General features: G+C 49.1%; 4 protein-coding genes across 4 annotated transcripts; 3 read left to right on the top strand and 1 right to left on the bottom strand.

Moving 5' to 3' along the window:
* Positions 1-812: 812 nt before the first annotated feature.
* Positions 813-2,627, top strand: FSUBG_6985 (uncharacterized protein; the record flags this gene model as incomplete). The annotated part of the gene is made up of 1 exon (XM_036685241.1): positions 813-2,627. The coding sequence occupies one exon, from the start codon at positions 813-815 to the stop codon at positions 2,625-2,627; it is 1,815 nt and encodes a 604-aa protein (XP_036537530.1).
* Positions 2,628-3,210: 583 nt separating this feature from the next.
* FSUBG_6984 (cytochrome-c oxidase assembly) lies at positions 3,211-3,598 on the top strand (the record flags this gene model as incomplete). The annotated part of the gene is made up of 2 exons (XM_036685240.1): positions 3,211-3,240; positions 3,350-3,598. The coding sequence occupies 2 exons, from the start codon at positions 3,211-3,213 to the stop codon at positions 3,596-3,598; spliced, it is 279 nt and encodes a 92-aa protein (XP_036537529.1).
* A 173-nt stretch (positions 3,599-3,771) lies between these two features.
* On the bottom strand, positions 3,772-4,863 carry FSUBG_6983 (yfcA; the record flags this gene model as incomplete). Its single annotated transcript, XM_036685239.1, has 3 exons — positions 3,772-4,385; positions 4,440-4,502; positions 4,557-4,863. 3 exons carry the CDS (start codon positions 4,861-4,863, stop codon positions 3,772-3,774), a joined length of 984 nt encoding a protein of 327 aa, XP_036537528.1.
* Positions 4,864-5,330: 467 nt separating this feature from the next.
* On the top strand, positions 5,331-11,581 carry FSUBG_6982 (omega-conotoxin-sensitive calcium channel alpha-1 subunit rbB-I; the record flags this gene model as incomplete). The annotated part of the gene is made up of 2 exons (XM_036685238.1): positions 5,331-11,030; positions 11,102-11,581. 2 exons carry the CDS (start codon positions 5,331-5,333, stop codon positions 11,579-11,581), a joined length of 6,180 nt encoding a protein of 2,059 aa, XP_036537527.1.
* Positions 11,582-13,382: the final 1,801 nt, after the last annotated feature.

Genomic DNA, 13,382 nt, shown 5'->3' with positions numbered 1-13,382 from the left:
TAATTCTCTATATTTTGCTTAGGTAAGCATACTAATCGAAAGCCCTGATTTTTCTTATTATTTTGATATATATTTTGCCCTGATTAGTCATCTGGATTATAATATATTCCTTAGTTATATAATAAGACCTTTATATAAAATTAGGTCTTAATAATAAATAAAGGCTAATACTATATTACTCCCTATAAGGCCCCTATAGCTTAAACTTTATTTTTCTTCACTAACTCTATCTTTTAAAACCTATATAACTTATTAAATATAAACTATAAATTAAAAATAAAAATAAAACCAAGTAAATAAATAGTAAAAGTTAATACTAGTATTTTTATTTTATTTTTATTATTTCTTTAGAATTTATAATAAGTAGATTTACTAACGGTAGATTTAGTGGGGCTAACCTGTGCACTGTGAAGGTGTTGTCAGACTTTTGTCATATGATTGTATGTCGAATTTTAGAATGGTCTAGCCAGACTTAGAACCATGGCCGCTATTAGGCGTACCAATGTTCGCACTATTATCCCCCCAAACCTCGATTTGTGTTTGGTCTGCCGACGGCCTCGTCGCCGTCAAAATCAAAAATCCCCATTCTAACGTTGATTTACTTATCTCCTGCCCTTACAACTCACGATCCTGCAAGATCCTTCACGTGCCGTCACTCATAAAAATCCCCTTCTCTGGCAAGGCAAACATCTTTCCCGAGCTCGTTGCGTCATGCGCATACCGAGACATCCCTCTTTGTCTAGTCTTAGCTTCCCTAGAGGAACCTGTTAAAACTCACGGCACTACGAGTACTGTAGGTATACGAGTAGACTATGGATGAGGCAAGCCTTGTCAATAGCCTCTCTCAGAGGCTCTCAGAGCTCGAGCACAAGGTTCACACCTTTCGCCACGAGGTGGCAGCTGATTTCCTGCGCTACTACCACGATCTGCTCCGAGACACACAACCCGAAATCGCTTCCAATGTTGCCCAGTCCATAGCCCAGTCACTACCCAAATACCCAGACCTCAGCTCAGTTCTCACAAGTCTGGATCTGGACCTTGATAAAGCTGCAGCTGACTCACAAACTCTACCACTTGAGTCGACTCAACGCCACTTTTCCCCGCCGGCCACTGTCGCTACCTCCGGATCGGGAGCCGCAGAGCCTCCAGGCAGCCCCCGCGATCGACATCACGAATTGCTCTTTTACCTTCCCCTGCTAGAGGGCTCTCCTCCAAGACCGCCTACCTCTCCTCACCTCACAAATAACCACACTCCTCCTCTCGACATGTTGTTGCCTGACCCGAGCATCCAGGCAGATGAGAAGCAAGACTCAGCCATTGAGACAGGAAGGAAACCCGATAACGGCACTGACCAACTACAGAATGCCTTGCCGATAGTGCCTCATTCGCCTGGACGGCCAGGTCATGTTCGCCGCTCAACCAATGATACCGTCTCGTCGTGCCATTCGGATCGGAGCGAGTCGAAAACACCACGGAGCGCCCTACGACGGTCTTCAAGTAGTTCCAAACCTCCACAGAGTCCCAGGCGTGTGCGCTTTGATGTCATGGGAGCAGAGGTCTTGCCTACAGCGTCGCCACAACCTACCGATTCCATGGTTCCCTCTGCCGCATCTGCCGACCAGCCTCGCGCTGGATCTATGCTCGACGATGACCTGGAGGACCTACCACCGCCCCGAAAGATTTCCTCTTCAGAAGCACTGAGAGCACTATCTAGGGCGCCGTTGGAGGAAGGAGTGTGGACCGAGGTTAATTCAAATCCAGATCAAAGGGCCGGCGAAGAGGACAAGAAATCTGCTAGCATTTCTGAATCTCCGTCAGAAGAGCGGGCCAGCCCGATTATTATTGCACCGGAATCGCCATCGCCACGCCATGTTCCCGAATCTGTTCGGATCGAACGCACGTTGGGGAGCGTGAGCGAGGATCCAGAGGAGGACCAGGATTCATCCGATGATGACTTTCTTTCAATGGCGAAACCTAGATCTTTTACCAATAAGAAAGCGCCTGCATCACCATCTCTGAACAGAATCCCCGAGGAGAACCAGACCAGTGGCTATGATGCAAGCCTAGCCTCACCCACTAAAGCTCTTAGTTCTGGTACGCATGACGAAGTGGGAGCTGCCAACGAAGACTTGGATGAGGAAGACGAGCTTTTTCACTTTGAGGAAGGCGGCGGCTTATCTGCGCCGCCAAAGCCCAAATCGAAACCAAAACCTCTTACGGCCGAGGAGGATATCGAAGTTGACTTACCGGATGTACCGGAGACCGAGCAATCTTTATACGCAACTTCACCGGCAGTACACATAACCAAGAGGCCTGGCTCCGGGCCGACGACACCAATCGCGGCACGATTTCAAGCTGGTTCCGTGGGATCATACAAAGGACGGCCAGTAGTCATGCCTGTCGTTCGTAATCCCGAAGTTCATGCTCAAGCTGCGTCATTAGGGCATTTCAATACGTTTGTTGGGGGATTGGACGGACGCAGTGGCATGGATGAAGCAGATCTAAGTAGCTTCCGCGCCAGCGTCGCTAATACCGGCGGCTTCTCTGGCACACCGCGCAGTTTCACGGAACGCCTGATGATGGAAGAAGCTCAAAAGGCAAGGGCTGGTGGTTCGAAGTTAAGCTAAGAATACATTACCACAAGGAGTTTGGGGATCTTATGCATACGTCAAGGCCTTGGGCCCGGAATTCTGGATAGCTCGTTGTTGGCGTTGAACATATTGCGATAAGGAGTTTACATATTTTATACAGATATACACGCACAGGTGGTGGGTTGTGGATTAAGGATGATATACGATTAGAAAACGTTATATATACCTCTTCGTTGAGGGAATGGTTGGCCAAGGCATTCGAGATGGCAGAAAACTCTCATGGGAATGCCCTAATATGAATTTTTATTCTCTGTCCTTGTAGGTAGGGTCTTACCCGGGTAAGTAGGTAAGTAGTTTTGGTATCATGATGCCTCAAAGAAATAGTATCGTGCAATTGGCTGGGCTCACATGGAAAGCTAGGTAGGCTACCTTAGGTACTTACCAATCATAGGTCGTGATCTGATTTTCATAGCGGGGTACCTAGTGGTTTCTAACGCTCTACCGGGGGTATGTAGCTAGAAAGCATCATCCCGTCATCCAACGCAAGACAAACATTTTGCCTCCATTCTCAACTTCCACGCAATTGCCTAAGAAGGTGTCAAAGAAAACGACATTCAAAATGGGTGGCCTTAACCTAGAAGTGTTCAAGGTATGCTTATGTTGTGTCCCTAGAGCTGGTTTTATATGTTTTAGTTGCCCTATTCGAAGAAGATGACGAGTTGCGAACAAGACAAGACACTGACATGACATGCCCACAGTTCGGCACGTATGTCATGTTCCCCATCGGAATCATGTTCTACTTTGGCACCAACCTCGATAACCGCTTTGCCGTACCTGGCTTCTGGCCCAAGCCCGAAGAGTGCAACAAGATCCCCAAGGACCGAGACGAGATCAAAGCCGAGTATGACCGCATCGTGGCGCGACAAAAGCTCCGACAGGCTAAAAAGCTTGAAGAGGAACGCAAAAGAGCAGCACAGCAAGCCGAGAATGATCAGTCCGATTCTTGAAGCCCAGCGAATCGGATTCAAGCATGTACATTATTAGCCAGAGGGTTCGGCAACGGCAGCATTAACGATGTATTCATGGCGTTTGGAAGGCATTGGAAATATTCCCCCTCTGTTGGTTTGGGCAAAATACAGCATCTTACAAAATTGCTACAAAGTCGTCGATGTTCTGTGTTTTATACATCCAGGTTTCTTTCAACCTTGTCCCACTCTTCATCCCCTACAGCTCCCTGACGTACATTGGCATAAATGGCTCTGACCTCAGGATATTCCTTGAGTCCGTTGAAGAGCATGTCGAGAGTATCAGCTTGCTCTGTGGTGTCGATGCTCACTTTTGTGTCCTCATTCGGTGCCCAGACAATGTCTGCGTCGAGAATCTCAAGCTCAAACTTTTTGGACAGGGCCTCGGTGATGGCTGTCAACGTGTTTGGCAGGGTCCAAGCCAAGAAGTCCCCCTCTGGCAGTTCCTCGACATCTTCCAACCCCTCGTGCTCAATCGCCTCGTCCAGAACATCGGAGAGTGACGGCCCGCACTCCTTGGCTTTGAAAACGGCTCTACCACGTCTTGTAAAGTAGAAGGTTGTTGACCCAACCACTCCGCCGGCCTTTTTCACCACGAGGCGCAGGTCATGAAGAGTCCGAGTCTTGTTGTCTGTCTCAGCATCGATGACCATCGCGATATCAGGGGGCATAAGGACCTCCAAAGACATAGACTCTAACTGTGCGCCCGTGGCTGAACGACCTTGACCTCGTGCAATTGCACCCTCGATTAAGTTCTTTGGTATACTTGCTAACACCAAGAGTCAGACGCAACCCCAGACTAAAGACTACTGTGCATATATACCTTTTGTTGCAGCGCTTATTGCAGTGGCCAGTTGAGGGTTGAATTTGACATCATCTCCATACACTATCGAATATTAGAAAACCTTCAGGCCGTAAATACTGACACATTAATGCCTACTTCTTGAATACATAGCAATCGTCTTAGTGAAATTAGATCTCTCAGTCATCTTCTTCTTATCAGTTACAGCTTTGATGTGTTTTGTCTTGGACCACTTGTTGTGACCAGCCATTTGAGCAGGTGTCGTCACGAAAGATCGTCGACATTGGTGACAGATTGAGTTGGCAATTGACTTTGGTGCCTTTATCAGCGGGCTCAGGCACTTTCGTGTCGCCATAATGAGCGAGGGAGCCACTCGAGTCTCAGAATATGCCGATAGAGAAATATTCGGGTTTCGTGATTTCTCGTCCGAGTCTTCAACGGGCATGGCCCAGCTCAGGGTAAGTCGGCCAAACTCCGGACGCTGAGGATGCCCCACAATAGTTCATGTACAGTGGCCCTTGGGGAGCAAGAAAACACCGGACCTTAATCTAGGGTACTAAAATAAACTTATTAAAGATCCCCTAAACTTAAGATAAATATACCTAAATATTTTTATTGCTTAGGGTTAAGGTTTTGTGTTTTCTTTTCTAGAAGTAATGGAACCTAAGTGGCATGTGGCTACCTAGGTAAGGTAAGTGTAACTATAGTACCTTACCTACCTTATTAGGTACCTATGGAGTCTAGTCTAGGGGATCTCAAAGTCAGCTACTTACCTACCTACTTTAGGTATCCATTACTAGTCTTACCTCTTGAAACGTACATAGCAAGAGACCACGAATTCAATTACACCTGCGACTTCACTACGTATTCTTTCAGCTCTAACATAGTTGACGGCGTCGATTTTCGTACGTAATGTCGTCAACACAGGAGCCTGAAGCTCCAGCTCCAGCACGGAATCCCGAAGCGCAAGCTCCCTCCGACACCGCGACTACGAATCCAGAGCTCGATCTCCCCAAGCTTCAGTCACTCCCCGCCGAACAGCAGGATCTTTTCCTGCTCACTTATGTCTCGAGCTTGACGAAGCACGTCCTTGACCTAGCAGAGGATGATTGCACAGCACAGCAATTCTATCTCAAGAAGGAAATATTCCAGATAATCAGCCTCTCTTCACCGCAGCCTTCTCGAGTCATCCGGAATAATTTGGGGAAGTGCTTAGCACACATCTTCGGAATTGGAGACAGGAAGCTTCTCTTCGAAACGATCAACGACTTGATCGCCATTATATCGAGTGGAAAGTCAAAGTCCGATGCTGAGATACGGACCAAGCATGCGGCTATAGTCTGCCTAGGCGATGTGTTCGCTTCTGCTGGCGATAGCGCCATTGGGCTACACCCCCTTGCTTGCTCAAGCTTGCTCAAGCTTCTCAAGTCGTCCTCGAACAATGCTGGAATCCGTGCAGCATGCCTTACCGCTCTTGGAAAGATCGTTAGTATGGTTGAAGGTAGCATGGACGAAGTGATTGCGCGTGATATCTGGAAACAAGGACGAAATCATGCTTCATCCGACAAAGGCCATCTTGTCGTTGCTTCCGCCTGTCGGGCTCTCAAAACATTGTTCAGGCACACGCCTTATTTCTTATACTCGAGTGACCTGGACAAACTCGAGACTGCAATATCCAAAGCATTTGACTCTCCTTCAGTCCAAGTCCGACTGGCTGCAGCAGAGTGCTTTGCCGAAGCCCTGTTCCAGGGTCATTCGGAGGGCGGTCCACCAGAGGTAGCGTCACCAAAGGGAAAAAAGAGCAAAAAGGCACTGAAACGCCAGTCCACGATACCTAAAATTGCCGATGATGAGCTGGACATTCCCTCTAGATCAGCGAGCCCAGCTCCTTCAGGCAAGCGCAGTCAAGTGCTAGCTCTGTCTCTGACGGATATCCTCAAGAACCTGGCATCCCAATATATAAAATCGACAGCCTCAAACAGAATCCGAACAGCCATTGGTGTGTGCTATGGCAAGCTTTTCAGGCGCCTAGGAGAAAAGCTTGTCGAGACAAACTATCTCAAAATAGTCGAGAGTCTCGCGATAGATGTGCTGGGTCACTCTACAATCGCCAACAATCGATATCGACTTCTTATTTCCAGAAATATAGTCGACGTTGTTATACAGGATGTCATTGGGCGTAAGATTTTGGGAGAGTCTGGCCAAATATCCGCTGCAAAATCTCTCATCAACAATATCTTCAAGAACTACCCTCAAGCTCTAGCAGAAAGGCCAGAGCCTTCTAAGCATACTCTGATCGCGACGCTGAGCGCTGTGTCTTCGCTTATCCAATCACTAGGATCTGCGGCAAATACCTTCGCAGAATCATGTCGAGATGGTCTCTTGCAAGTCTTACAACATTCCAGTTATACTGTTCAGGTATTTGCATCTCACTGCATGAAGACGCTTGTCCTTGCCTGCCCCCAACAGCTTCTTCCTTGCCTTTCTGTTTGTATGAACAGTCTGAACCGAGAACTATCCCTTCTCGGATCGGGACGTAATTCGCCTAGAAGATGCATTGGATTTGCTCATGGACTCGCCGCGACTCTGAGTGCAAGCCCTGCTCGTCCACTCTATGGGTCAGTTGAGATCAATAGTCGCGTGTTGACTATTGCGACAAATATGTTGAAATCGAGCAGTCAAGCGCAGCTCAGGGTTGCAAGCACACAGATTCAAGTCGCTTGGGTTCTTATTGGAGGCTTGATGTCCTTGGGGCCAAACTTTGTCAAGATACATCTATCACAGCTCCTTTTACTTTGGAAGAATGCGCTTCCAAAACCCCTCGCCAAAGATAATACATCAGCCCGAAGTTTCCTAGAGGTGTCGTTCCTGACACATGTTAGAGAATGCGCGATGGGCTCAATTTTGGCCTTCCTCGAATTCAACAGTCGACTTTTGACTGTGGATGTGTCAAAGAGAATAGCCACCATGCTCCAGAACACGACGGCCTTCCTGAGAACTCTGCCGTTTAAGAAGATCTCTGACGACGTCAGTCAGCGACTAGCCCCTGCTCTACAGCTCCAAGATCTTGAGATGATGGTTCAGCGCAGAGTCTTGCAATGTTACGTCAGGCTCGTCAACCTCAGTCCTGCTGGTGGAAGCGAGGCACTCTTACAGTCTAATTTGCTGACGCTAGCGATTTCACTCTTCGCCGACCCGGAGAACTATGCACCAAACTCTTTGAGTGCCTCGATTGCGAACGCAGCCGCTACATTCGAGTCTGTCTGGGATGTGGGCGACAACTCGGGTTTCGGAATTACTGGCCTTGTTGCTGGCCCCCGTGTCAGAAAGCTCCCTGGGCAGCAGGAAAACTCCGATGATGGGAACACAGATGAGCTCGATAGTCCAGAAGACATGATAAATAACCTCCTGCGCTCGCCAATCTGTGGCAGTTTAGAGCATGATGCATCTGTCCTGTATATTGGCAGTACAGACTCATTTTTTTCAAGTCCTGATCCTCCTGCCACAGAGGTCATCAATGCGGCTATTCAGCTGTTTGCATTCGCCTTCCCACTCACTCCTGGCAAGGTTCAGGAGAGTATACTCGAACAGATTCGAACATTTGCGTCTGCTGGCACCCTGATCAGAGATCCTGGGCGCAAGGCCGCCATCAACGTCAACCTTGCTGCGGCCATTCTCGCTACCATGAGGGTAGCTGTGAAAGAGACGAAATCGCCTTCCGGTGACATTTCGAACCAGGCAGTGGAAGCGTTGCTCCAAGATATCGTTCGCGACTTTGTCCTTGACCCAGACGAACATGTCAGAAGCTTGGGGTACGCTGCAACTGCTCGCTTATGCAATGTGTATGGAAATGGCTTTACGAATAATGAGATCAAGTACCTAGTCGATACCATTGTGGGCAACCGTGAACCTAGTGCGAGAGCGGGCTGTGCTATGGCACTTGGGTCAATCCAAACTCAGGTGGGTGGCATGGCGGCCGGTTACCACCTGAAGACAATCCTCGGCATCTTAATGTCTCTCTGCAATGACCCTCATCCGGTGGTCCATTTCTGGGCACTCGAAGCACTATCACTCGCAGCTGATGCCTCGGGGCTAAGTTTTGCTGGCTACGTCCCCAGCACTTTGGGTATGCTTGTTCAGCTTTATGTTTCAGAAACCCATCATGCCGAGATTTCCTCTGCAATTACAATGAATCTCGAGCTCGAACTTTCCACGACATCTGCTATCGCTCGTTGTGTTGATTCCCTCATCAACGTCCTCGGTCCTGACCTACAGGATGCCACGAAGTCAAGAGAGCTGATATTCACTCTTGTTAACCGTTTCCGTGAGGAGGATGATTGGCTGGTGCAGCGGGCTGCGCTGGGCTGTCTAGAGCATGTGTCGCTTTACGCCCCTGGACACATGCAGTTCGCTGACTACGTCAAGTTGCTTCAAAAGTACTTGATGTTTGAATCAACAACTTTACGAGATGTATCAGTGGATGGGATACACAACATGATGAAACGGAATCCACAGGACGTCCTCAAAGAAGCAGATGCCGGGTTTGAGGAACAGCTTTGGCTAGTCCTTGACACCGTTCCGTCTCATGACGGGATTCGCAATATCATCCGCAACTGGATGCATCACACATGTCTTACGGAGACCAACGCTTGGCTTCAGAGATTCCAGGCTGTACTCAAGATGACAAGAGCACGACCCAAGGCAGAAGATACTCAATCTGGGTCTAAAGGCAGCGGCGTACCCGACTTGCAAGACGAGGAGGTTGCTGGGTTCGCTGCTGCAGCTGGTGCTGCTAAAGATGAGAAGGAAACCAAGGCTACCTCTGAAGTTGAGCCTTTAAGATGGCAAGTAACGACTTTTGCACTGAGCTGCATCGATGAGATGTTCTTGATGATTGCAAAGGATGTGACTACCAATGGAGAATCCAAAGCCCAGAGCGATCTTCAAGGCAAAGTTGCAGATGTTGTTCGCATGGCGTTCTCGGCGTCAACCTCTGGTGTCCTGGAACTCCGTATCTGGGGCCTGAAAATCATAGGAGACATACTCAAGATGTTTGGCAAGACACCCGATCCAGACTTTGAAGAGGCGATGTTGCTGGAGCAGTATCAGGCTCAGATCAGCTCAGCTCTTACCCCAGCATTCGCAGCCGACTCATCGCCTGAACTTGCTTCAGAAGCAGTCAATGTATGTGCTAGTTTCATCTCAATCGGTATTGTCACCGACGTGGATCGCATGGGTAGGATTCTCAAGACTCTTGTAAGCGCTCTAGAGAATTTCTCCAAAGATAGTGAGAATGCTGCGATTGGTGACCTGAAAAGTCTGAGTTCCAATGCGCAGGTCATGGTAAAGATATCGGTGTTCTCTGCTTGGGCGGAGCTCCAGGTTGCAAGCTCGGGGCAGAAATATCTTCTGGATGTGCTTAGGCCTCACATCGGCACATTGACGCCCCTTTGGTTGGAGTCACTTCGTGAGTTCGCACGGCTTCGATTCGAGCCTGACATTTCTATGACCTTGGGGCCCCCTTCACTCTCTGGGAGTCTCGACACCATCTATGCAGCCCTGAACCGCGAGACATTGCTGCGGTTCTACCAGGATGCCTGGTTGAAGTTGGTAGATGCGATTGCCAGCTTGATCGAACAGGATAGTGAATTTGTGTTTGACGCCCTCGATGGAAAGGAATCGGATGGTCCCTCAGCGAGCGGCCAGAGCAAGAATTCCGACATCAATTACAGAGACGAACCTGTGGCATTCTTCTTTGTTCTGTTCGGTCTGGCCTTTGAGGCGCTTGCCACGCGTTCTGGGCAAAGCGATTCTCTGGCTACGCACGAACAGACGCTAGCCATCCTCCAAGCCCTCAAGAAGATCCTCCACCCGAGTGTGTCCGGCCATGCTATCTACAGGCCGGATGTGTTTTCCGAGACCATGGACTTACTGGATCGTCTAGTGCTCACCGAGAGCCTCGACGTTCAAGGTGTGATCGTGGAGATCGCGAGCGTTCTGTGCATTGCGCACCCTTCTGCAAGGAGACACGCCACTGAAGAGGGTGACCTGTCTGATGATATCGACCAACTCTTTGAGCTGACGCGAATCATCGTTCTCGTTCTTACAGGACTTCTTCCTAACCTTTCCGAGGGAAACCAACCAGCCAGACACCAGATGAACGAAGAAGCCATTCTTCTCATACGGTCATCTCTCAACGCGCTCGTGGACGCCGCAGAGGTCTTTCCAGCTATCATCAAAACCGATCTGCATGCGTGCATCATACACATCTTTGCCACAATTTTATCAACGCCTGGTTGCCAGGAGCTCATCGTTCCACAGTCCCTGTCCACACTGAAGCGTTTCGTCGGTAGCATGTCCAAGTCAAGAAGGAACCACAGCAATGGCGAGCCATCTTCCACAGATGTTCAGTTGCAGGGGTGCCTACGCCGATTCCTGTCGATATACCTCAACGCACAGAAGCGTGAGGCTCCTCAATCCCTTACTTGTGTCAAGAACTGTCTGTTGGCTACGACAATCCTCTTTACCGGAGGCCAGAATCACCTTCCAGCTTCTGAAGCTCTTGTGGCCCGTTATCTTGAGGAGTTGATGGACTGTCTCACTGATCGAATGGTACGCATTATCCAGCTCACTTTCACCATCCCCCCACTCTAGGGACATCAGCTAACAATAGCCTACTTTAGACTGCCAAGATCGCGGCCAACTGCATTAAGTCGCTGCTGCTCCAGCCATCCCAGACCAGTGCTGATCTCAGCATTGCTCGTTACCTGTTTCCCCGACTCGTAGCCTTTGTGACCGATACGGACCCTGAGGATCCCGAGAATGCTCGATCCTTAATCGCACACACTCTTTGCCAATACGTGGGCACGGGCGTCAGGGGTCGACATTTGGCGGCTATGGCAGTGGTGATCCCAACATTGATGGCCCGAGCAACAGCTGAGGGTGAGGAGGTATACCAAGAGACTAGCGCACGATTACTCGAGCTTGCCGCGATCGATCAGGAGACGTTTAGAGCAGTAGTAGGCGGCATAAGCGATGGCCAAAAGGGGTTCCTCGAAGAGGTGATTCGCTTCGGCCGGCAAACCACTGACCAAGTGAGCAAGGCTGCAACAGCAGAGTCCGGGCAGCCAAGTATTGCGTTGAAGATGGACTTCGGAGGTTGATCTGACGTATATTTCACCAGGTGCCTATCCGGATGGGTGGGCGATGCGGTTGAGCCATTATGCGCAAAGTTCAATCCCTAAAGCTAAGCTGCATTCCTTCTTAGCAAGCTTAAACTTATGTCCGTCCCTGAGTCGGGCATACATGCCTATTACAAAAACGAAAAAGAAAAAACAAGAGGGGGAAAAATGACAAAGAAACGCACAAGACCACTAGCCATCTCTGTTGAGGCCTTTAGGGGCATGTGTCAGGGAAGCAGAAGCACCGCTTGCCATGGTAGACATGCTGACAGGGGGACGACAACGGGCGATGAACGGCAGCACGTACCAGACAGAGAGCGAACTCCAGCCAAAGCCCAAGGTAGAATGATTCGACGAGATACGATTCAGCTGGCCCAACGGCCGGCGTGTCCCCGGTGGAAAGACTGCGGAGTCATTTGTCATGTTACACAAGGATCGCTGCAGCATATCCACACAATGTTCTGGGTCAAGTATGTAGTGCAATGCATTGCATAGGCATAGCTTATACAGCATGCTCGGGCTGCCGGCAATATGCCGTGCTATCAATATCGAGTGCATACGATAGCAATATGCAAGTCTGAAAGTCGCATAACTACCAATCAACAAGATCCATTCTGTATAACACGGGGACGGGAAGGGAGAATGATAGAATGGGGTTATGACGGGGCTTTCTATACATGCAATGGGATAGATATGGTTAATGGTTACATATATAATTATGGCGTCATGGCACGCCAAGATACAGACACGAACGAAGCACCTGTGGCCTCCTCGATCATGTGGTGTGCAACAACAGCTCTGTTGTTTTACCCAGCCTTCACCTCTAAGACATAGGTAGTGTAGTGTCACTGTACTCCCTGACTCTGTAGTACTGTAGGCCGATAGCCCTACGTATTTTCGGCTCGAGGTTCTAATTTTTAGCTTTCAAGCTAACATCGACTAGAGTTGGTCTAGGGGGAAATAACACCGCGAATATTCAGGGGCTGTACGCACCAACTTCTGGAACATCAGCTAGCATGGTCAGGAATAACATAGCCGTGTCAGACTAGGCCCATACAACGACTAGGCAATGTTATCATTACTGATTGAGCGCAACGAGACAGGAAACCCCATCATGAACACTCCACGGAAGAGAAGCACAGGTAGCCATGCATCCAACCGTTGAGGCGAGCACCAAACAAGGGCTGGCTGGCTGGTTTGTTCTACGTTTACGTTTCTCTTTTGATCCGTTTGGTGGGAAACTCCGTATCAAAAGAGACAAGAGTGTCGTCGGTGGGCCTCCGCAGAATCTTGTTGGTCTGTGTCACCATGGCATGGTGGGTAGTAGTATATTGTAGGTGTCAAGATATCAGAGATGGTTTACTTTCTTTTTCTGACTTCTCCACGCAATCTGGGCCAGCTCCAGCACCTAGGCTAGTAGGCTAGACATTATCTGATCCTCGAGGATGCACGGCCTTTGCAAGGATCAATGATTTGGGCTGTGACATTTCCTGTAGTAGGCCCAAGTGGCAAAGATTTTGACTGACATGCAGCTCTTTGACCTTGCGTCAGACTTTAGTGCGTGCTAGTCACGCAGTAGAACATGCCCATGTGGTCTTAAGTTGAGCTAGGACAAGTAACGGGGATGATGATTCACCTGTTGCTACTTTGTCGGAGTGGTCACAAATACCAGCTCTGGCATGTCCGTCACTTGTTGTTAAGCAGTTTCTGGCTTTGGTTAATAGACATCTGCTGAAGGTCTGCATCGCTTGTTTTCGTTCTATCCAGGGGCAGTATCTTAACA

The sequence above is a fragment of the Fusarium subglutinans genome (genome assembly GCF_013396075.1).
Source record: "Fusarium subglutinans strain NRRL 66333 chromosome Unknown NRRL66333_c0000082, whole genome shotgun sequence".
Classification (NCBI taxonomy): Eukaryota; Fungi; Ascomycota; class Sordariomycetes; order Hypocreales; family Nectriaceae; genus Fusarium; species Fusarium subglutinans.
The sequence above is the reverse complement of the archived record's forward strand: the minus strand, read 5'-3'. Positions and strand labels throughout refer to the sequence as shown.